General features: G+C 43.5%; 1 protein-coding gene across 2 annotated transcripts in view; it reads left to right on the forward strand.

The window, feature by feature from the left end:
* The window catches only part of lgi2a (leucine-rich repeat LGI family, member 2a), a 54,666-nt gene extending 31,164 nt beyond the window's left edge, over nucleotides 1-23,502 (forward strand). Inside the window, exons 6-8 of one of the 2 annotated variants that reach the window (XM_068010122.1) lie at nucleotides 4,701-4,870; nucleotides 15,693-15,857; nucleotides 22,179-23,502. In XM_068010122.1, the coding sequence (XP_067866223.1) occupies nucleotides 4,701-4,870; nucleotides 15,693-15,857; nucleotides 22,179-22,996 (1,153 nt within the window). In that variant the 3' untranslated portion in view covers nucleotides 22,997-23,502. The remainder of the gene's footprint in view (nucleotides 1-4,700; nucleotides 4,871-15,692; nucleotides 15,858-22,178) is intronic. The other variant, XM_068010211.1, reaches the window with a different exon arrangement.
* The last annotated feature ends 1,158 nt before the right edge of the window (nucleotides 23,503-24,660 follow it).

The raw sequence follows: 24,660 nt of genomic DNA on the forward strand, positions 1-24,660 counted from the left end.
CATTCAGGTCTGCCTTCTTTGGTTTTAAGGGTGCAGAAATGAGGGCCATATCAGGGATAATGGCCAGGGTGAGACAGAAGAATAGTTTTATTGGGGACTAGGGCATCAAAGGTGGAGGGGATAGTACAGCTGAGTAGACCAGTAGCTGCACAAATGTCATGGTGAAAGGAGAGCCAAAGGCTATAGAGTTGGAATTTTGAAAGTGTAGTAGTAAGTGAATTGGGGGAGAGTTTTTTTTCCAGGAGTGGCCGCAGAAGGAAGTCGTGTTGGGAGGCAGAAGGGGGATGCGGGTGTAGAGTAACATAAGGAAGTAATCAGAGATGGCTTTATTTGTGATTGACATGATGGGAATAGCGATGCCATGTGAGATGGCAAGGTCAAGGGGTTAGCTGTGAATATGTGTTGGGGAGTTTACATTGAGGGAGAAATTTAGGGAGGATAAGAAGACAGTGAACTCAGAGGAGAGCAAGCGTGATGAATTGAGATGGAGGTTTAAATCACTGAAGAAAAGTCGCTTGGTGCAATGGCTGAGCGAGGAAAGCAGTGAAGATATCTTGGTGAGAAAATTTTTGTCGTGCTAGGGTAGGCGGTAGAAAATGAGGATTTTAAATGGGAGGTGAGAGGGGTGAAACAGGGTGAGATGCTGAAAGGCGAAGCATGTGCCTAGGAGTAAGGAGACAGACCAAGGTGTGATTTGGTGATAAGCGCCACATTGTCACTGTGATAGTCTGGATGGGGAAAGTGGTGAAAGGTATTGCAAGGTGGGGAGGCTTCAATAAGGAGGAAGGTGTCGACAGCCCTCAGCCAGGTTTCTGTTAAGGCCACAATGTTGATGCAATCATCTACAACAAGTTGATGGATGGCAAGGGTCTTGTTCACAAGTGAACAAACATCCTGGAGAAAGATATGGGGAGGGACAGTGAGAGCTAATCCACTGGCGGAGGCCATAGTCAGCATTGGGAGGAGTGAATTGGACGGGGAGGAGATTGGCAATATTGGAACACCACGACATGCAAGTTCCCCTCCAAGCCATACCCCAGCCTGACTTGGAACTACATTGTTGTTCCTTCACTGTTGCTGGGTCAAAAACCTAGAACTCCCTCCCTAACAACACTTTGGGTCTACCCACAGAAGATCAACTGCGGTGATTCAAGAAGGCAGCTCACCACCACCTTCTCAAGGGCAATTAGGGATGGGCAACAAATGCTGGTCTTGCCAGCAACACCCACATCCCATGAAACAAATAGTTAAAAAAAATTAGCTCCCAGTGGTAGTGTTGGGCTGGAAGGTTGGCGAGTGAGGAGGATACAGCAGTTGGGGTTGTGCTCGTAAGGAGGCAGGGGTGAATGCCATGATGGGCTCTTCAAAGGGTAGCAAAAGAGGCACAGAGAGAAGCTGTAGGCTCAGCTAAGAGGGAATCAAGCCTGAAACGGTGGTATGAAAATAGGAAGGTTAAGGAGTGTTGAAATTTTGGGGTAGGGATTTAGGAGGGCAGAGTACCTCAAAGGGGAGAAATGCAAAGACGTATGATGACAGGAGTGAGGGGTCTAGAAGAGGTAAAGAGAAAAGAAGTTGTAAAAAAGTGTTGGAAAGATGATAGAAATAGAAGGGATGGAATGGCAGCCGAAATGTGCACGCAAATGGATACGAGGAAAGCTCAAGTTACAGACTCCTGATTTCTTTACTGCTTGCTGATTACACGCCTGATACTAGCTTTTTATTCCAGATTGATTTATTTAATTACTTGAGTATTGTGACTATTGCCACACATAATATATGGTTTTTCTCTTTGTTGCAATCTTTGAATGCTCAGTTTTCAGGCTCAATGAATAGGAAATGGGGGAGGACACCCATTGTTTCAGTCTCCAACTCAACAAATCTGCCTGAGATATCCAAGACCTCCCCAAAATAATGTAACTAGGTCTACATCAGGCATACAGCTACTGCCTACAACGCAAAGCGACTTGGAGGAGGAGCTTTTATAGGGGTCTGACCACATCGCCCCCACCAATCAGTCTGTGAGGAGGAGTCTGGGGAAATTCTGAGGAGACTAGTACAGAAGCTGTCAGAGATGGAGACACGGGAGGGTCTGTATCAGCTAAAGGTTAGCCTCCCTTCAGCAATCCATTTGGACCAGGACTTACCCTTGCTCCAAAGCAGTTCCATCAACAGACCCGAGATCAAACCTTTTCTGCAAGTGAGTACAAAAACATTTCAGACTGCAGCACCATTCGAATCTCTCCTCTCCTGTTATCCTTCTCTAGATGCTCCAGAATCCTAGGAGACTTTAGAAGATGAGAAGGAGGAGGAGCAACCAAGGCCATCTTCAACCACTGATTCACTACCACCATCACTTCCCTTTCAATTCTAAACAATAGCCACAGTGAAGTATTTTGTGAGTTTTTGTCAGTTCTAATTCAGGAACAGTATGAGGTGATGCACAGAGTCAGGAGGAGGAAGGGATTGTGATTGTCAGTTGGAGGGTCAGATAACATGAGCCGTTGGCTGAAGAGCTGGTGTATCCTGGCCTCATGTTCCCTGCATCCAAAAGAAAAATACTCACTAAGAATGACACCTATTTGAAAATTCTACATTCAATTTCAACCATGTCCAGCATCTGTCAGTCCAGTTGGCCTTTTCCTCATCCCATTTGCCTCCTTCCCCATTTCCACCTAGGTTCAATTATCGTCCATTCTATAATCTTGCTTGGCAAGATTACTGCAATTTGCTTTGACTTCCTAGGCAATGCCTTGCCAGGTTAACTAGTATATAAAATCCTGTATGTTGCACATATTTCCTAACACACGTCAGATGCTAGAGTTTAAGGCATCCTCTGACTCACCATCAGAAGTTTGAAATATATAATTGGTTTAAAAAGTAATCTTTTCCTTTCGTGGGCTTGCAAAAAACTCCAGCTGGTTGCTTGCCCGCTTGTGCCCGCCAAGGCCTGATTTTCTAGCTGGCACAGCATAGGTGCTAGCTGATTTCCCACCCTCCCAGAACCAGTGAGCTGCAGTTGGACTTCTGCAGGTCACCAGCATCATGCTACTGAGGCCTGGGCTTGTCCTCATGACAGCACAAACTGACTTTGGACACTAATTGAAAATTGCCGCTTGGCTTCCATTCATTGACTACTGTGAAGTAGAAATATTCTGTGATTCCATATATTTAGTTTTATTTGTGTTTTAATATTATAACGCATTACATAAAATCATTTTTGACACACCACATGACAGAAATTGTGATTATTTTGACAACTAACCTGGCAGACATGGATCTAGTGGGACTGAAAGTCCTTGGCTTTTCCAGCACAGACCCATTGTAACCTGGCGGGAATGTGGTGAAAGGGCTGGAACATAGGCTGGAACCTCAGATACACCATTACATTGCAAATCCACATGACTACCTCCTCTCAGAGGCCTGGCAGAGCTGTGGGGACCAGTATGCCCCGTGAGATGAAGTGTACCAGCAATATCCTTTAAAAAATCTCCAACATTGACAGGTCAGGAGCAAAATTATATTTTTCTTCAAAACTATTGTCTCCCTTACAAAGAGTATCATGAGGAGCAAAAAAATCAGAGGGCAGAGTAGTTTGCAGATGACACCAAAATTGGTGGTATAGTGGACAGTGAAGAAGGTTGTTTAAGGTTACAACAGGATATAGATCAACTGGGAACGTGGGCAAGGGATTGGCAAATGGAATTTAACGCCGACAAGTTTGAGGTGATGCATTTTGGGAAGTTAAACCAGGGCAGGACATATACAGTGAACGACAGGGCCCTGGGGAGTGTTGTTGAGCAGAAAGACCTCGGGGTGCAAGTACATAGTTCCCTGAAAGTGGCAACACAGGTAGACAGGGTGGTGAAGAAGGCATATGGCATGCTTGCCTTCATCGGCCGAGGCATTGAGTACAAGAGTTGGGACATCATGTTACAGTTGTACATAACATTGGTTAGGCCGCATTTGGAGTACTGTGTGCAGTTCTGATCGCCGCACTACAGGAAAGATGTGATTAAGCTAGAGAGGGTGCAGAAATGATTCACAAGGATGTTGCCTGGTTTGGAGTGCTTGAGTTATAAAGAGAGATTAGATAGGCTGGATCTGTTTTCCCTGGAGTGTAGGAGGCTGAGAGGGGACATGATAGAGGTATATAAAATTATGAGAGGCATAGATAGGGTAGATAGCCAGAGTCTGTTTCCCATGGTAGGGGTGACTAAAACTAGAGGGCATAGATTTAAGCTGAGAGGGAGGAGGTTTAAAAGGGATCATCGGGGTAAATTTTTCACACAAAGAATAGTGGGTATCTGGAATGAGCTGCCAGAGGAGGTGGTGGAGGCAGGAACAGTAGCAACATTTAAGAGGCATCTGGACAGGTACTTGAATGAGCAAGGCATAAAGGGATATGGAATTAATGCAGGCAGGTTGGATTAGTATAGATAGGCATTATGGTCGCATGGATGCGGTGGGCCAAACGGCCTGTTTCTATGCTGTACGACTCTATGACTCAGGGTGGGGGAGTAATATAGCTTCCCCTTCTCTCCCCTGACCTCAACATGGCATCAGTCCCAGGGCTTTCTGTCCTATGGAGATAGGTGGGTTTCTCAGGTGCAACCCTACTGGTGTGTCAACCCTCCAAGGTCAATCAAATGTGGGGACCTCGCATTGCAAATATTCATTCAGTATTTTCTTTGACCGCTTAGAGATTTACGTGGAAATGAGCTCCAATGTGACTGCAATGCAAAATGGATGACCACTTGGCTGAAGACCATAAATGCTACTGTGACTAACGTTTTCTGTGCTGGCCCACCAGATCATGAGGGAAAGAAATTAGTAGATATGACAACTTCTGACTTTGATTGCATGTCAACAGGTACGTAGGCTCCCATATTATGTGCAAACAAATTGAAAGTAGAAATGTATTATTTTAAGTTATTTTCATCACTGATCTATCAATGGTCTTAGCAAATATTTGTGAAAACTATGTAATAATAACAATAATAATAATAAGCACAAAACTTGGCCCATCAAATTCATAGCTTTACCCATTGTTTTCCACTGCTCCAGTCCCTCCAAATCTCAACCCACCAAACTTAAATATGTAAATAAAGCAATCAACGTAGAGAATAAGAATACTGTTCATTTTCTGGATCTGTTATGTTGAATACACCTTGATTCTGAAGCCTGTCTCTGGTTAAACATAACTTTTGGACCACAAATAAATTGCTCAGTGGGTAAAATGCACCATTAACTTTGAGCTCTGAGTTAGCCGATCTGAACTGGTCTGCAGTTGAAGAGCTATAATTGGCTTCAATGCTCCTCAACGAGTGAGGGGAGAAATAGTAACCAAAGTCCTAGCTCCTCATCACTACCCAGTGATTCCTGCTAGCAAGTACATGTGAATAGATGTTCGGAAAGTACTGGTTACCTTCATGCTTTGCCTTAAAGTCAATTAGCCTGACAACATCACTGTACATGAATAAGTATCACTCAGATGAGGGATTGTATCACTGCATTCTTCAGTCACTTCAGTGACTTCAGGGAAAAACAGGGAATACTGGAAATGCAGGTCAGCTAACATCTGAAAGAAAAGGATACGTTCTATAGGCATATTAACAATAAAAGAATAGTCAGAGAAACAGTGGGGCCAATTAGGGACCAAAATGGAGATTTATTGGCCAAGGCAGAGGATTTTGCCAAAGCTATGATAAATGAGGAGTTGCCGGGATACTGGATGAGATAAAAAGAGATAAAGAGGAGGTACTAGAAAGGCTGACAATACTTATAGTGGATAAGTCATCTGGCCCAGATGGGATGAGGGAAGAAAGGGCAGAAGTTGCAGAGTTGCTGGTCCAAATCTTCCAAGCCTCCTTAGATACAGGGGTGGCTGCAAAAGACTGGAGGATTGCAAAAGTTCAAAAAGGGGGAGAAGGATAAATCTGGTAATTATAGACAAGTCAGTTTAATGTCAGTGGTGGGGAAGCTTTTACAAACGATAATCTGGGAGATTATTAACAGCCAGTTGGACATGCATGGATTAATAAAGCAGAGCATTAGATTTGTTAAGGTCAAATCGTATTTGACTAACTTGATTGAGTTTTTTAATGAGGTAGCAGAGAGCATGAATAAGGGCCTTGCAGTTGATGCTCTGTATGTAGACTTTCAAAAGGTGTTTGATAAAGTATTATTACTATTAGGCTTGTTAGCAAAATTGCAGACCATGGGATAAAAGGGGCAGTAGCAGCATGGATACAAAATTGGCTAAGGGATAGAAAACAGAGAGTTGTGGTGAATGCTTGTTTTCAGACTGGAGGGAGGTATAAAGTGAGATCCCCAAGGTTCAAAATGAGGATCACTGCTGCTTTTGGTAATATACTAATGACATGGATTTGCGGATGCAAGGCACAATTTAAAAATTTGCAGACAACACGAAACTTGGAAGTGTAGTAAACACTGAGGAAGATAGTAATAGACTGCAAAAGGACATAGACAGGTTGGTGGGATGGGGGACACCTGACAGATAAATAAAATGCAGAAAAGTGTGAGGTGATTCAGTCTGGTTGGAAGAATGAGGAGACACAACACATACTAAATGTAAAAAACAAAATATTGCTGAAGTTAGAAATCTGAAATAAAAACAGAAAATGCTGGAAATACTCAGCAGATGTTCTGATGACAGGTCATCGATTTGAAACATTGGGCTGGATTTTACCGTAGGCTCCGGGACTGCAATGTTGGGCCCAAATGGGGGTCACAAGCCTGTGCTTGCTGGCAGGGGGATTGGCACAGCAATATTCCCAGAGGCAGCCTCCTAATTGGCTGCCTCTGAGCTCGCCATCCTATTAAGGACGACAGGGTTGGATGTAGATGTTGCTGACCCAATTAGAGGCCTGACAGCTCTGAAGCTTCGGCAGCCCCAACGAGAGAGGTGGGTGCTGCTGAGAGAACACAAGGGTACCTCCATTGTGATGCGCTCTTGGAGGGGAAATTTTAATTTAATATTCTGGATGTCCGAGGGCCAAGACCCCGTTGAAAGGAGGGGAGGCCTCTCCAGATGGAGCATTGAGGCCATGGGGCCTGCTTGTCCTCCCCGCAACCCTCTCTTTGGGGCATGGAGCCCTGGTTCCAACGGCCCCCTGGGCTGGTATTGAGAGGCTGCATCCATAAAGCTGGCAGTCTCCACATGCGGTGGGGGAGGGTAGGATACTCCACTGCTGGCAAAATGCCAGTGGCCCCAAAAAATTGCCTCTATTAGCGGACATAATTATTTAAATTGGCTGCTCGCCTCCGTGCGGTGGGCAGTCGATCTGGCTCCCAGCTGGCCACTGGGAAACCTCTCTGGCAGCAAGAATGCGTCAGGAAGCTGTCGCGTTGCAGCTTCCACTATTTTACCAGTCCTCCCATCTCCCAGCCTGCCACCCTGCGGCCAGTAAAATTCTGCCCCTTAGTTCGGTCCCAGCTGGCGTATTGTCCTCAATTTTTGGCACTGCACTTCTTAAGATGTGAAGGCTTTGGAGAGGATACAGAAGAGATTTACTAGAATGGTTACAAGAATGAGGATTACTGTTATGTGGATAGACATTAGAAGCTAGGGTTGATCTCCCAATAGCAAAGAAGACTAAGGGAAGAGCAGGAAATTGGGACTAACCGGATAGCTCTTCGAAAGAGTCGGCACAGACTCAATGGACCGAATGGCCTCGTCTGTACTGTTCTAGTCTACAATTTTATGAAGTTAACAAGAGGAAGGTGAGTGAGACATTGGCCTACATTAATCTGAAGATGGTTTCTGAGCCAGAGGGGTGGGGGTGGGTTGTTGGAATTAGGTGGGGAAATCCCATAAGCCAGTTAAGCAGCTCGGAATCTGTGATCGCAATTCAATTGGAGTAATTAATTTTGACTTCTGTGTTTTACATCACCAAGATATGCAGCAGGCATGATCTGCATCTGCATGACATGATCTCAGCTGTGTTTAAAGGGACAATGCGCAGCTGGAAATTGGAGCTGTTTACAATGGAACACGAATAGGCTATTTAGCCCCTCAAGCCTGTTCCTGCCATTCATGCTGATCTGTGACCCATTTCCATATATCCTCCTTTACCCCATATCTTTTAATACCTTTGGTCAAGAAAATTCTATCAATTTTAGATTTAAAATTAACCAATAATCTAGCATCAATTGCTGTTTGCAGAAGAGAGTTCCAAACTTCTACTATCCATTGCAGAGAACTTTCCTAATTTCACTCCTGAAAGCTCTGGCTCTAAATTTTAGACTATGTCCCCTTATTCCAAGACTCCCCAACCAATGGAAATAGTTTCTCTCTATCTCCTCTATCTGTTCCCCTTAATGTCTTGAAAACTGAGATCAAATCACCTCTTAACCTTCTAAATTCCAGGGATACGAGGAGAGATTCATCTGGACCTCTGGATTACTAGTTCAGTGACATTATCACTATGCCACCATCTCCCTAATTCTGTCCAAGCTCTACTTAGCTGGACACAGATGCTGAAGCTCAGGGACTGTCACTGAGTAGGAGAAGGATAGAGATGCATCAGCAGCTTAGCCAGGTAATGACACGCACACGCTTCACAACAGCAGGGAGGATGGAGGAGTTCCACCCGATGGCTAGTGGATTGGTGGTGCAGCGAATTGCAAGAATGTCTGCCATGGAGAGACTGGCTGCCTCCTTGGAGCTTCAAGCATGGCTCTGAAATGAGTCCTTCTCCACCTTCAGTCCTCTCTGCTGTGCAATGTTGTGCAGGACGCTGGCGAGCACAGAAGGATGCCTCCTGAACAATCTAGGCAACTGAAGAGTATCTTCAACATTCCAATGGTTTGCTGTATGACACAGTTGGTGGTCATGTGGCTCTCATTTTGTGCTCTTGCGCTTCCTTGGTAGGGTTTCTCATAGGTGGCCTGAGCCAAGTTTGAAGGGGGTTTCCCTTGTCTCCTAAGAGTTGGCTTTCTGGTGGTGTACGGATTGCCACATGTGTGCAGTTGATGGTATCCTGGACCTGTGGGAATCCAGTCAGTGAGGTGAATGCGAGTACCTGCTCATTCTGGCTATTGTCATCACAGGTAGAGTTTACATAATCGTCGGCCCTGGCAAATGTTACCTATCTTATACATTTATGAGCAGCGGGCTGTAAGATCCTCGAGATGTCTCTGATAGAGCCCTGGAAGGAACCAAAAGCAAAAGGAATTGATGGCAGTGGGACCTTCACAACCACTGGTAATGTGTGTCTGCTAGATCCAGCAGGTAGTAGGACTTCTTCTAGGAAGCTACAGACATCTGCAACCATCTGACATGACAACTTCAGTCTGCAGAAGTACTGCTCTTCTGAAAGGTCAAGGAAGCTGAGCCTCTGTTGGTAAACCTTGTGACATGGACAGTGCTTCCTGCGACCTTAGCCCCTTTCCTGTGCACCTCCCTGCTGTGTACCTGCTGATCTCACCACAGCATGATGCCATTGCCATGGATGGCGATGATTTTCCTCTTCTGATGTGCTGTCAAACACATCCTACGCGCCTTCCATCTTGATCTTGCCAATTTGAAAGCTGCCAAAGTGGAAAAGAGCTGTATCCACTTAAGAACTCTCTGCTAAATGTTTGCCAGTGGGAACTGAGACACCAGCTGGAATAAATAATCTTTTATTCAGATGGGGCCATGACAAGTTTAAGTTCCCACCTGAATTGCGGTTCAATCCCACCTCTGTTTCACTGTTCAGTTTCCCAAGTCCCAGGAAGCCTGCACTGGAGACATTGGGCTGCATTTCAAGAGTCCGCCGTCGAAGTAGGCGCAGACGTAAGAAAATGCGTCCTGTGTGCATGGGTGCCACGTCACAAAGCCGCCGCAATTTCAAACATGGCAGCTCATTTGCTCGGCCATGGCGCCTGCCCCCCACGATGACGTGGTGGGGCGGGTGAGTCGTCGCTGGCAATGGCGTCCGGCGCCAATGTGCAGGCGCCGGCACCATTTTTAAAACACTTAGAGCCCTCAATGGAGATTTTAATATTAAAAGCCAGGTCAGTTCAATGACCAAATAGAAGACTGAAATTACAGTTAAATTCATTTTCCCACCCCTCCAAATGGCATTTTAAAACATTCCTGCCCTTTTCCCCCAATAGAATTTGTTTATTAAGAATTTGACCTTTCCCCCAACCGGAGTTCGGCACCTTTGGCCTTTATCCCTTCCCATCAACCCCCCTGACCAATCCGCATTGTTGTCACCCCCCTCCCCCCCCCCCCTCCCCCTCTCCTGCACAGAGAAATAATCCTCCTCCCCCCTTCCCACAGGTGTCGCGCCACATTTCCCCAAACGGGGATTCGAAGGCTCGGCATTGTCGGCTGCCCAAATGAAGATCAGTGCGGCGATTAAGGAGGCGATGGGATCCTCATTAAATCAGGTATGTAAATTAGTTTACAAAATGAAATGGGGATCCCGTCGCTGAGTGGCGGGGCGGCCACTACGAAGCCTTGCCGCCGCCACTAAGATCAGCACGAGGCCTGTCGCCGTCGGGGTCGGTAATGGGCCTCTGCTGCACTGATCTTCGTTGCCCCCATGCCAACGTTCCCGATGGTGGAGGGGCTTTAAAATCCAGCCCATTGAATTTAAACCTAAGTAAAGTTCAATCTAAAAACACATCGTTAACGTCTGTCACGTGGGTGGCATTCAAAAGCGAGATACTACAGGCACAGTGTAGGCATGTCTCCACTAAGATAAAAGGGTCGTACTGCCACTAAGATAAAAGGGTCGTACTGCCAAATCTAGAGCCCCCTGGTTATCTAGAAGCTTACAAGGTAAGTTAAAGCAGAAAAAAAAAGCTTATGATGATCACAAAAAACGTAATACTTTAAAAAGCCGAGAGGGGTATAGAAAGTGCAGGGGTGAAGTAAAAAAGGAAATTAGAAAAGCCAAGACAGGGCATGAAAAATGTGTTTTATCAGTACATTAAGAACAAGAGGATAACTAAGGAAAGGGTAGGACCTATCAGAGATGTACAAGGTAACTTATGCATGGATGCAGAAGATGTGGGAAGGGTTCTTAATGAGTTTTTTGTCTCTGTCTTCACAAAGGAGAGGGTTGATGCAGACATTGTAGTTAAAGAGGAGGAATGTGAAATATTAGATATGATAAGCATAATGAGAGGAAGTATTAGAGGGTCTGACATCCTTGAAAGTGGATAAATAACCAGGGATGGATGGATTGCATCCCAGATTGTTAAAGGAAGCCAGGGAAGAAATAGTGGATGCTCTGAGGATCATCTTCAAATCTTCACTTGAAAGAGGTGAGGTATCAGATGACTGGAGATCTGAGAACGTTGTACCATTGTTTAAAAAGGGTGCAAGGGATAGGCCAAATAATTATAGGCCGGTCAGTCTGACCTCGGAGGTGGGTAAATTATGTCACAACCTGGCAATTAGCAATTTGCGTATCAATTAAAATACCACAATGATTTTTAGATTATTTATTTTGGTTTTTACCAAATAATCCCAGTTTAGCATTATACATTTATTGAAAATTAAAGGCAGTAGTTATTGTAACCTAACCCATTGACTTCAATGCAAAGTAAAATCAAGCAGAGTGTAACACAGGTGGTCTATCCAATCCTATCAGATTTCCAACAGGTAGTTCAGTTTAAATTACGCCCATAGATTTGAAAGATGAAAAAGCCAATGGCCAAATTTATGGTACAGCAAAGTTGCATGTAAAATTCTAATGGGTGCATCACATGTAATAACATTTTATTCTAATTCTAGAAAAGTAAATCTTGGGGATATATTTTTCATTGTTCACTTTTATGCTCAAAGAATTGTTGGTGAATGTAAAGGTGTCTTCATGTTCACATCAACATTTTTGCTAATATTAACAAATAAAGGAAAAATTAACAATTTACATTGATACAGGATTGTTCACAGTTGTCATGGACAGGTGGTAGGGGTATGGATGGTTCCAACTGTTCACCCCCCAACTGACCACAATCGAAGTTTGCTTAAAATGATGAGTTAGCTCCTGAGTGTTTTACTTGCCAAATAAACAAATAGTGACAGGTTTTCTTGTCGGGTTAAAACAGAAGATTAACTATTTATTGAACAGTATTCATTCCCCAAAATGTTTGCAACACGACTCATGCATGTATTCACTCTCACATGCACTCTCAAGAGACGATAAATAGAAGGTAAAGGGTAAGAGTTCAAGGTGTGGTAGGTGTTCATGGTTTATGATAAACCTGTTGAATTTTCTAATTAGGACAGTTTCTGTTAAAGATGCAGGACCGGATGTTTGTAGTCTTGAATCTGTTGAGGTGTTGTAGATTTCTGGTGGTTAAGATTTCAGACTGGAGGCAGCAGTCATTTTCAGTTCTCTGCTGCACCAAGTTGAAGTGCAGAATTAGAAGCAGGGCTTCTTCTTGTTTCGGCTGGGTCTTTCCTCAGCCTCTCACTGGACTGTCACTCTCTGATGTTGCTGTGACCTCTCTATCCAGGGGGTTACCTTGTAAGGTCACAATTCCTCATATTAGCATTTCTGGTACATGACACATGTTCCTCTCCCTGGTGTGACCAAACAATGGACCAGGATGTGGAATCCATGGCCATCTATTAATGTCTGGATGAGTATCATTCTGTTATGAGGTGTCAACTTCACACCTTCTTTGTCTCAGAAGAAAACAATTCAATTCTGGAATGTCTCTTGATGGTTCTAGGATGGGTGTCTTTTCGAGACAGTGAGGCAATTTTTGAATACACTTGCCATTTTGAAGCACATTGTCCACTTTTTTAAAGGATATGTCAATTTCAAAGATTCCACATCGAATAAAATTCATATCTTAAAAGTAGGAATCTGATACGTCTTTACTGGGTCATGACACAAAGCTTTAAAGAGAGACAGAACAGAAAATGGCTGCATTTTACAGACCCCCCGATGTCGGGGGTTGTGGCGGGTGGGGGGCCGGAAAATACCTTTGGGAGAGGTCGGCCACGGACCTCGACGCTGGGAAGGCCTGGCCCCATATTGCCAGCAGCAGCAAGGCTTCGTGACAGCCCCCCACCCCTGGTGCACCTGACCTTGGTGGCTCCCTGCTTGGTGGCGGGAGCCCAATTTAAATATGTAAATTAATTTTAATTAATTAATTAATTACCGTCACACTCCCACTGTCCATCCCCAAGCGATATTGGTACCAGTGGCCGGCACTCCTGTGCCTTCGGATCCCCATCTGGGGATCTAAGGTGGAACACTGGTGGGGAGGTGGGAGCAGGTAAGATTTTCAGTGCAGGAGTTGGGGGGAACAGGTAGAGGCCTGCTACCCGACCCGAACGCGACAGGACCTGACAACTCCGGCTTTCGGGCTCGGGTCAGGTCGGGCCGAGTCCAAGTCGAGTTGGGTTGAGTCAGGCCGGACACATAGGGTCAGTGCTGTGTCGGTAAGTATTAAAAATAAAAAATTACCTGAGCTGGGAGTCCGGCACGTAACTGAGTCTGCGCAGTGAGCGAGTGACGTCACTATGACATCATCACACAAGCGCAGCAGCTTCTTGCAGGTTCCGAGTCAGGAGGTAAGTAAACGGATGGCCGGGCCGGGTCGGGCTCGGCCAAGGTCGAGTCGGGTCGGGTCGGGCTTGGGGCAAAAGTGGAGGGACTCAGGCTGGGTCGGGCTCGGGTCCACGGTGGTTCGGTCGGGTTCGGGCGGGTTCATTTTCCCGACCTAAAGTAGGCCTTTAGGAACAGGGTCAAACTCATCTCATTGGTGTAAGGGATGGTGGGAAGGGTTACAGTGCACAGTTTATGAACTTTGGCAGGGTGGGGGTAAGGTCAGGTGCACAAGGTAAGTATTTTGGTTGGGGAGAGGGCACGGAATTAATTCTATGATTATTGGTGGGTGGGACAGGGTCAAGATCAATTTATTTAATTTTTTTAAATGAATCTTGCTTTAAAAATTTTAATTGAAATGTAGGGCTCGAATCCCTTTAAAAATGGCATCAGCACCTGCGCAAAGGTGGCTGACGCCATTGCTGGGGACGGACAGCCCATCCCCTCCACATCATCGGGTGGGCAGTCCGCCCCGGCTATTTAAATGAGCCGCTGCACTTAATATTGTTACAGCTGTGCGATGTGCGGCTCGTGTGGGCAGACCACCTTGAATCGGTGGAGGACACATAAATTTCAGCCCAATGATTGGGAGGAGAGGAATAGGTAAAGAGGCAGAACCTAAAGAATTGGTGAAGAGAAAGCCTTTTATTAGGTTTTTAAAAGCAGAAAGGGAGAAGATAACGGGGGAGGGATTTGGACAGAATTACAAAGGGTATGGGCGTGGTGGTGAAAGAGAGGTAGCCATTGGTTGAGTGAAGTGGATGAGGAACAAGGGACAGACCAGGATCTGAGGCATGAAGATTGTAAGCAGGAACATAGAGCTGAAGGACCTCACAGAGTAGGATGGGCTAAGACCGAAGGTCAAGGTAAGGGTCTTGAAGTTGCTTCCTAAGGACACAGTGAGCCAGTGAGGCCTGGAAAGGATTGAAGTGAAGAAAGCATGTGTCTTTGTGTGGACAGTAACATTCTGAATGAGCTAGAGTTTGTGGAATGTGGAAACAAGCAAGCCTTGAGGTGATAATGGCTTGGTTTAGAGTCTAGGCAGCAGTGGGTAGAGGTAGGAGCAGAGCCATGTGTATTGCAATGGATGGAAGAAACTAATTTGTGAATATAGGATCTATGTATGGAACCTGAACCCATGCTTCCAAGGTTATGTCACCTAACTGCTGTATCTCTAAACTAAACTAAACTAAAGGAATATTGATGAAGAGGAAGAGAGCAAGAACGGAGCCTTAGAGTACTATATCCCTTACTTAGTTTTTGTTCTCGTTATTAATCCTACTATCTGACTTCTTGAGTAAGACTAAAATTCTAGTTTTTTTAGAAAAAACTTTGGACAAGAAAATGGGAGCTCTGCAAAACAGTGCCTAACACAATACATACTGCCACACAACTGCATTCTAACTTTTCAACGATCCAGTCAGTTTTCTAATAAATAGTGAAATTAAGGAAATGAAAACAATGGCATAAAAAATGCCCATACTGTAGATCAGATATCTTCAGGCACTGTAAAAATAATCATCACTCCACAAATATTTTCACTGTGCTTCACTGCTGTTAGCATTGATTTGTATACTGTTCACTTTCATGTAGTCCTCAACAATCAATGCCTTGAAGTTATGTTACTAAAAACAAATTTAAAAAACATATTGTTACGAAGAAAAGTTTAACCTTAAATCTAAAGGGAATCTTTTTATTATCTTGATTCGCATGTCTGAGTGCATAAATGAACTTTGTTACTCAGAATACTGGAAGGGCAAAATACAAGTGGGAATCTCACTTTTTGTGTACCAGAAGAGAATGATGGCAATAACATTCCTGAGCCATAACTGAGGAGATGATAGACAAAATGTTAGCAGCCTGAATTCAGAAAACCAGCATGAGATAACTGCAGTTTATAAAACACCCAGAACTTCCAGAAAGCAAAACTTGTATTTTATGATCTTGTCACAAGAATTGTAAGAAAGGTAGCGTTAACATTAAAATGGTGAAGACAATTATTTGGTAACCATAGGCAGCTCTTAGTGATTCAGAGGATAAAAGTTAAATTGTTTATGGTGATATTTATGCATTAATGACCATTAAAAAAAATGCTGTTTTTATTGGCAGAGTTTGTGCTGCACCAGAGTTTACCATACGAGTCTATATCTGTGAATACATTCTCTTTTAAGAATGATGTATATGTAGCAATTGCCCAACCTAATGTGGGAAACTGCAGAGTGCTTGAATGGGACCATATTGAGATGAATTTTAGAAGTTATGACAATATAACTGGTATGTATGAATCTAACTAATGATTACTAAACATATTTGTGCATTTTTCTCAACATTTTTGAAAGATGAATGCCTGTTAATATTGTAACATCCTGCATGCACCACATGCTGTTGTCTCGTACTCAGCCATACAGACTGGGCAGACAGGAAGGGAAGGAGGAAGGAGCATTTATATATTGCCTTGTCACATCTCTCATAAGTATATTAAAACAGTTCACATGCAATGAAATACTTTGTAGTCTTGATACTTGGTCTTAGAGTTGATTGCTGCAGTATGCTGAGTTGTTGATCTTAGCTGTGACACCAATGAGAGCCACCGAACTGGTGCTAGTTGCCACAGCTAGGAAAAGTAAAAAACAGCCCGGGTCTCAGGTCCTGATCTCCATCCATCCCTGTTGGAAAGTCCACATACATGAAAATCAGGCAAGGATTGGGTTTGGCCATGATGCCAAGCATTCTGACATTCACAGTCTGGAGCCACACATGAAGAATGGCCACATGGGTGAGGTTAAAAAGGGGCTTCTGGTGCCCACTGCACTGTAATTCAGAATGGATTGCCATCTTTAGGAGAGGAGGGGGTGAGGAAAAGTAATGTCAATGATGTCTTCAGTTTATTTAAGCATTTAAATACAATGTGCTAGTTCTGTGTGTTAGGTCTGGCCATAGCTCATGTTTCCGTGCAGATTTATACAAATGATAAAGCAGTGATGTGACTTTCTGCACCAGTATAATCAATCTTTTCCCGGCTAGCTACCTACTATAAAAGTCGAGGATGTGCCTCTTATACCAGTACAGCCAATACACTGGATTTATTCTGTCATCTTTGCATTACTTATCTGTGACTCAGCCAGCAAAATTATGGTCATGAAGTAGGAATGGCTTAAGAACTATTTCAATATGTTTAAATTTTTAATAATAAATTGGCAATGCAATAAAAATCTTTTAAATAATTAAACAAATGAAGATTATGAACCAAAAATCTATATCAGTAGCGATCCAAACATAAGGAGGAATTTTAACCCCAAAAACGGGTGGGTTTGGGTCAGGTGGGAAGTTAAAATTAAAAAATATTGAACCCCAAGCCCAACCTGTCTGAAACCCACTCACTTCTGGTTTTAACAGAGGTGGGATGCGGGACTGGGCAACTAACCTTCTCCCAGCAGGCGGGTCCCTCATTTAAGTATTGTAATGAGGCTGCGTGCCTAACTCTGGCTGGTTAGCAGATGAAGGAAGGTGAAAACTGTTGGGTCGAACAGGTAAGTGCCTTTCCAGCAATGCTGGTGGGCCAGGAGGAGCAGGAGTGTATTCCCCCAGCCCTCCAAGCTACCTCGTTAAATTCCCCAGTGATTGAATGCCCCCACCCCCAGCGCCTGCAATCCCATGCAACCTGTGATCTTCTACCCTGATCTCTCGTGCCACCCCATCAATGTCCCTCCCGACCCCCCCAATGTTCCCCTCCCCCCTATCCCCATAGTCCCCTTCTCCGCTTCCCGGCTGTGGCCTGGTGCCGCAAGTCCTGCCTGTCTGATAGCTGGTAAGCCTCTCAATCTGGCTGTCTGCAGCCAGGAAATGAATCCCAGAAGTGATAATCAGGTTCTGCCGTTAAATTCAACAGGGCCTGAGGGAAACTGGTTCTCCCGGGTTTCCTGACTGATAAACTGGCCGCACGCTCCTTTCTTGCCTCTGAGTTAATACCACAGCCATACTTTCAGATAAATGGAAGCTTAAACAAGTCACAACAAACAAACAAGAAATGAATGATTTTATTAATTATTAATGAATAGCTTTCCAAGTCTCTAAATGTGCAAGAAAATAAACTAGTGGCAGATCAATTCTTTTCCTGACCTGATCAGTGAAGTTTCAATGTTTCTAATTGACGCATTTCACAAAGTGAATTAAACTAGTGTCAGGGAAGAATGGTAAAGGACTGTGATTAATAGAACTAGATTGTTTAGTGCTGTAATCAATAGTTCTATGGAACTTGCAGACAGCAGGATGGGATTTGATTCCAGGTTTTATCCCCAACTGCAGAGAGCTAGTCAGACGAGTGCAGTGATGTCCATCATTGATGTTTGTAGTGCACTGAAATGTGAACCTGAAGTGCTTTGAATACAGAGAGTGTGCACAAAGTTCATGAAAGTCTACAATTTTATGTTCATGGAGGCCACTTCCCATGATGCAAACAGGATCCAAGAGCATACATGTCAATCTAGGAAATCAGCCAAAGTAGACCAATAGCTTCAAAAGATTTGACACAGCTTCAAAATAACACATGAACAGACCTAACATGTGAAAAACAAGTACACAGACTTTGTAACATAACCAGTAGAGAGACCCAAGGGTTCAAATCCATAATTCCTTGTAAGTGCAAATGCAGGTCAATAAAGCCAGAAAAAAAAACAATTTTCAGTTTCATAATTGGGGCATACAACACTAAAGCAAAGAAGTCATTATAAATTTGTACTAAACGTTGGTGAGACCACTGTTAGAATACTGCAAAGTTTTGGGCATCTCATTATAGAAAGGACCTGAAAGTTATAAATTCACCAGGCTGATACCATGGATGAGAAACTATAGTTATGAAGACAGACGAGAAACTGGGATTTTCACTGTAGCAGAGAATAGTAAGAGATTTTATAGAGATTTTAGAATAGAGATTTTTCAAATAGTGAAATTTCACTATAGAGTGAACAGGGAAAGAATACTTCTGTTTGGGAGTCCATGACAACAACAACAACTTGCATTTATATAGCACCTTTTAACGTAGTAAAATGTCCCAAGGCACTTCACAGAGCTTTATCAAATAAAACTTGACACGAACCACATAAGGAGATATTAGGACAGATGACCAAAAGCTTGGTCAAAGAGGTAAGTTTTTAGGAGCATCTTAAAGGAGGACAGAGAGAGGTAGAGAGGCAAAGAAGTTTGGGGAGGAAATTCCAGAGCTTAGGGCCTCAACAGATGAAGGCACAGTTGCCAATGGAGGAGTGAAGAAAATCAGGGATGCACAAGAGGCCAGAATTGGAGCAGTGCCAAGAGTTCAGAGGGTTGTGTGGCTGGAGGGGGAACATAGGAACATATGAAATAGGACCAGGAGCAGGCCATTCAGCCCCTTGAGTCTGTTCCGACATTCAACTAGATCATAGCTGATGTTCTACCTCAATGCCATTTTCCCGCACTATCCCCATATCCTTGATATCTTTAGTATAGAGAAATCTATTGATCTCTGTCTTGAATATACTTGATGGCCGGAATTTTATGCTCCCCAAATGAGTGGGCTGGGGTCAGAGGGGGTGGGTGGAAGTGGGGGGGGGGGGGCGTTCCTGACCCCCTCCCACCCCCATTCTAAATTTAAGTGGGGCGGCAGCGGCGAGAAACGGCCCACCCACCCCAGGCCAATCAAGACCCTTAAGTGGCCAATTAACTGCCACTTAAGAGTCTCCGCCCACTTTACCCATGGCTGGCAGGCGGCTGAGGCCTCAAAAAGCCCAACTGATAAAAGAAGGCTGCCTTCTTGCAGGCTGGTGGGGGGCCCTCCTGATCGGGCACCCTGTGCCCCATGGAGGGCCGCCCCCAAAGCCCCAACTGCCCCCAACGCACACTTCCCCCACCCCTCCTAACTGACCCCCCCTTGCTTCGCCGGGACCCAATCGATTGTTCCCAGCGAGGCCCTAAAAAGTTACCTTTTTTCCGCGGCTGTCTTTCATCTTCTTGCGATGGCTGGGTGTAGTCCTAGCGGTGGCCACCGCTCCCGGTGGTGCTGCTGGGACTATGAGCTGCTGGCCTGCTGATTGGCCGACATCTCCATTCAGCGAGACTTCCTGCCTCAAGGAGGTGAAAGTCCCACCCAAGACCAATTAAAGGCCCGGGCAGTGGACAATCCCGGTCTGGCTCCCCAGGCTCTGCGGAGGCAGGCTTGCCACTGACTTTTCGGCCAGTGGACGGGACCTCCCGTCCGATGTAAAATTCCGGCCAATGATTGAGCCTCCACAGCCCTCTGGGGTTGAGAATTCCAAAGATTCACAATCATCTGAGTAAAGAAATTCCTCCTCATCTCATTCCAAAATGGCCTACCACTTATTCTGAGAATGTGTCCCCTGGTTCTAGACCCCCCAGCTAGGGGAAACATCCTTCCTGCATCTACCCTGTCGAGTCCTGTAAGAATTTTGTATGCCTCAATGCAATCACCTTTCATTCTTCTAAACTCTGGAGAATATAGGCCCAGTCTCCTCAATTTCTCCTCATAGGACAATCCCGCCATCCCAGGGATCAGTCTATGAACCTTTGTTGCATTCCCTCCATGGCAATTATATCCTTCCTTAGGTAAGGAAACCAAAACTGTACACAATGCTCTAGGTGCGGTCTCACCAAAGCTCTATACAATTGCAGCAAGACTTCTTTACTCCTGTACTAGTGACAATGGGGCAACCCAGTGTCTCATTGTGGGTTATCTTAGAAAAGGACAAAGATCAGGAAGCCCGTTCAGCTCATATTTCCAGAAAGGCACTCTAGCTCCCCCGCACAACCACCACCCCCACCTACACCATAACAACTAAATGATTCCAGGGTTTTCACCTCGACTGCCCTATCCAAAAGTCCTTTCAGTGTATTCGTCACCCTCTGTGGGAAGAACTTCCTGACATCAATGCTAAAGTTTGGCCCTCATTTGTTTGATCCTGTGTCACCGTATCCTGCAGTCATAGTTTAGTTTGAACTCATTTTTTATGATTGGAATTATCCATGTGATTTACTAGATAAAACAAAGATGTAAAATGGGCATCCAATATGGTAGGCACTGTGCACACATCCATTCTGCTCTGGAAATGCACCACCTGTGCAGGGCCTGCACCTGAAACTGGCATTAGGCTCTTTGCATGTACTATTAGGAGGCCTAATGCCTTTTTAAGACCCCCTTTCCAATGCATGCACATGTTTGGCAGCCAAACTAGATGTTCTTAAAGGGACCATTAAAAATTTTCTAAGGGATCCCTTCAAACAATGAATTTGGTATTTTGTGATTGATTTGTGGATGTGTATCTCTGGGCTTCTCTCTGTCTCTCTTTCTGTTGTCAGAAATGTAAACATTCCAATCACAAAACACAGGTAGTAATCAGAGATATAAAATTTCAACGTTCTTATTTTTTTTCTATGACCTATATTTCCCTTCCTGGCATCCACTCAGATTACCATTATCTCCCGGATCACCAGTAAGGTCAGGAGTGGCCTTTGGTGCCCAATGCAGAAACAAGACCTTCCCTCCTTCCAATCCAACAATCACCTGCCTTCCTTTGTAGGGATCAGTCTCTGCTGATTTGCCGATCCTTTGGACTCTTCTGCCCCTTTAAATGCCAACCACCTCTTCTGGTGCTGCAGCAATGGTCCTTCAGCAGCACAGCTCCAACCTTCCAGCCTAGCAGGATCCATCTTGGTAGCATGACACTTACCTGGAGATCACCATGCATCAGTAATGACAGCTGACCCAGGGAAATGGGTTTGGGTTGGGACAGCTTTGGAGAAGAAGGGGAAAGGCTCATGCTGCTAGAATACCTAAAAGGAGGGAAACCTGCCCTATGTGTGTGTCTTTTTTCTACCTGTGTCTCACTATGTCTGATAGCTGTTACTAATTAGATTGTCAACATAACAGGTGATAATCAGGTAAGATAATTAGAGGCTATTTGTTTCAAAATTCAACTAACTATTTTGAAAAATGAACTAAAATACGATGAGAAAGCACTGTTTCTCTCTGAGCTATAACCATGTTCTCGCCCCTCCCTATCTCTGTAACCTCCTCCAGCCCTACAACCATCCAAGAATCTCCATGTTGCTCCAAATCTGGCCTTTTGCACATTCCTGATTCTCATCACTCCCCCATTGGCGGTTGCACCTTCAGCTGGTCTCTAAGTTACTAAGCTCTGGAATTTGCTTCCTAAACTTCTTTGTCCCAATACCTTTCCTTCCTCCTTTAAATTGCCCCTTAAAACCTACCTCTTTGACTAAGCTTTTGGTCACCTGTCCTAATATCTCTTTATGTGACTCAGTGTCAAATTTGTCTTGTGAAACACCTTGGGATATTTTACTATATTAAAGGCACTATATAAATGCAATTTGTCGTTGTACTGAGTAGTCTCTTCTATGTCTTTCTTTCTCTCTCTGTTGTATGCATACCTGACCATACAGCCTCTTTATTTAAAAATATCCTTTTCATTAGGAGCATTCAATTATAAATGACTTTCACAGTTATTGAAGTGTTTAGATTTGTGAGTGTAAGGCTTTAATCAAATGCATATAATGCAAAATAACAACATTGTGCTATTTTTACAGGTCAGTCGATAATTGGATGTAAAGCAATAACAATTGAAGAGCAAGTTTTTGTTGTAATTGCACAACTAGTTGGTGATTCTGCCATTTACAAATATGATGAGAGCTGGACCAAATTTGTAAAATTTCAAGACATCAAAGTTTCTAAAATTTCAAAGCCAAATGACATTGAGGCATTTCAGATTGATAGCGAGTGGTTCTTTATTATAGTAGACAGTTCAAAAGCTGGGTTATCAACAATATACAAATGGAGTGGCAAAGGATTCTATTCCTATCAGACTCTGCATGAATGGTTCAGAGATACAGATTCAGAGTATGTCACTATTGATGGCAAATCATGTTTAATATTAACAAGTCGATCACAAGATCCAGTCATCTTTGAATGGAACCAAAAAACAAAGCAGTTTGTTCAACAAAGTGTAATGCAACATATGGAGGATGTTATAGCTGTGAAAAGTTTTAGAATTGAAAATGACCTGTTTATTTGCCTGACAAGATTTATTGGAGATTCTAAAATAATGAAATGGAATACAACACAGTTTGTTGAAATGCAAGATCTTCCTTCACGAGGATCAATGATACTGCAGCCATTTTCATTCAAGAACCGACACTATTTGGTTGTAGGAAGTGACTACATGTTCTCTCAGATTTATATTTGGGATAGTCAAAAGAAAGCCTTTAAAAAATTTGAAGAAATCTATGTGCAGGCCCCTCGGTCTTTTACTGCTGTATCTACAGATCGAATGGATTTTTTATTTGCTACAAGTTTTAAAGGTAGCACTCAAATTTTTGAGCATGTAATTGTTGATTTGAGTCTGTAACTTGATGAAAAGGTACTGAATCAAAAATAAAGGGTGAGTTAGATTGCTAATGGACCTTTGAAACTGAAAGCAGAGGTAGCTGGAGCAAATATGAAATATTAAATTACAGATGTACAATTAGAGGAAAAACTGGGCAACAAAAACTTAACAATCAATAGTCTCTTTCTTTCTGTGTCTGATGGTCTTCTCTCTAGGAGAAGTTGAAGCACTAGATTGATCATTACTTTCCCTGTTATTTGGCAAGGATGCAGTTGCATTGACTGTCTTCCTCTAAATTGCCAAACTCAGAACCAAGAAGATATTCATTGATTATAACAGAGTCATTTTAAAAATGGGAGTTCCTTTTACTGTCAGTACACTACTTGAAGTAGCAAAAGTATTTACTAAATGAGCTCTTGTTCATTATTAACATATATTCTATATTTTGGATATGCATATTAGAATTCTAACATGTAATGTTAGTTAAGCAATAAATACATATGTCCATGTTTTATGTAATCTTATAGTGTACAGCAGAATAAAATACTGTTCCTGAATTAACACTGCTATACTGTGGTTCCTAACCTCGTAAGGGAAAATTGATGTAAATGAACAAGTCCTGGAACAAGTGAAAAGGTTTACATACCATGGGTAGCTTATCACAGATGATGGGAGATCTGAGTGTGAGATCCAAAGGAGAATTGAGATAGCCAAGACCAGCTTTGCCAGAATGAAGGACTTGTTAACATCAAAGAAACTGACCCTGAATCCTAGGAAAATAATGCTGAGGTGCTACATTTTGTCATCTATGTTATATGCCTTGGAGACGTGGACAACAAATAAAGAAACTAATGATAAGCTGAATGCATTCGCGATGTGGACATATTGGAGGATGTTCCGCATATCTTACACAGACAGAAAGAGTAATGAGGAAGTGCTGGAAATGGCTGGAGAAAAGAGGAAATTAGTGCATAACATCAAAGAGAGTAAGATACAATACTTCAGTCACATCATTAGACCAGAAGGTAGACAGAGACAATTATTGGAAGGAAAGATTGATGGAAAACGTAGGAGAGGGAAGCAGAGAAGAAAATAGATGACAGATATAAAAGACTGGATGCAGCTGACCTATTCAGAATGTGTAAGGATAGCACAGGGCAGACAGAGGTGGGGATCCATGACAGTGGGAAGAAGATGACATTAACGAACCAACTAATACTGTGGTTACAAATTGGTAGCACAATCATGCACCATTCACTCAACTCATTTAGGTAGGCAGGTTTGGTTGGTTGCATTGGTTATATTTTTTTAATTTGAGTAATTTCCACTACTGAAATATATTTAGCATAACATATGTATGATACATTTTACCTTCTAATTTAGTTTGGCAGAAGAAACTGGACAATAAGGGGGAAATCTACTAAGCAGCAGAATGGCAGTGGTGAGGATTCCAAAGGAGTGTCTACCATTGCTTCCATTGTCAGAATTCTTAGCCTGATATCATTTTAGAAATAAAACAGCTAGTAGCAGCAGTCCATCTGTTGCTACTATGAGGGCATGACAAAGGAGCTTGGTATTTTTGTCAAGCAGTTCCTATGTTACCATAAATGAGATATATGAAACCTTGGCCACAACGAATGAGGCATCAAATTCAGAAAACTAAAGAAATATTTATAAATGCTTGG

The sequence above is a fragment of the Heterodontus francisci genome, chromosome 1 (genome assembly GCF_036365525.1).
Source record: "Heterodontus francisci isolate sHetFra1 chromosome 1, sHetFra1.hap1, whole genome shotgun sequence".
Classification (NCBI taxonomy): domain Eukaryota; kingdom Metazoa; phylum Chordata; class Chondrichthyes; order Heterodontiformes; family Heterodontidae; genus Heterodontus; species Heterodontus francisci.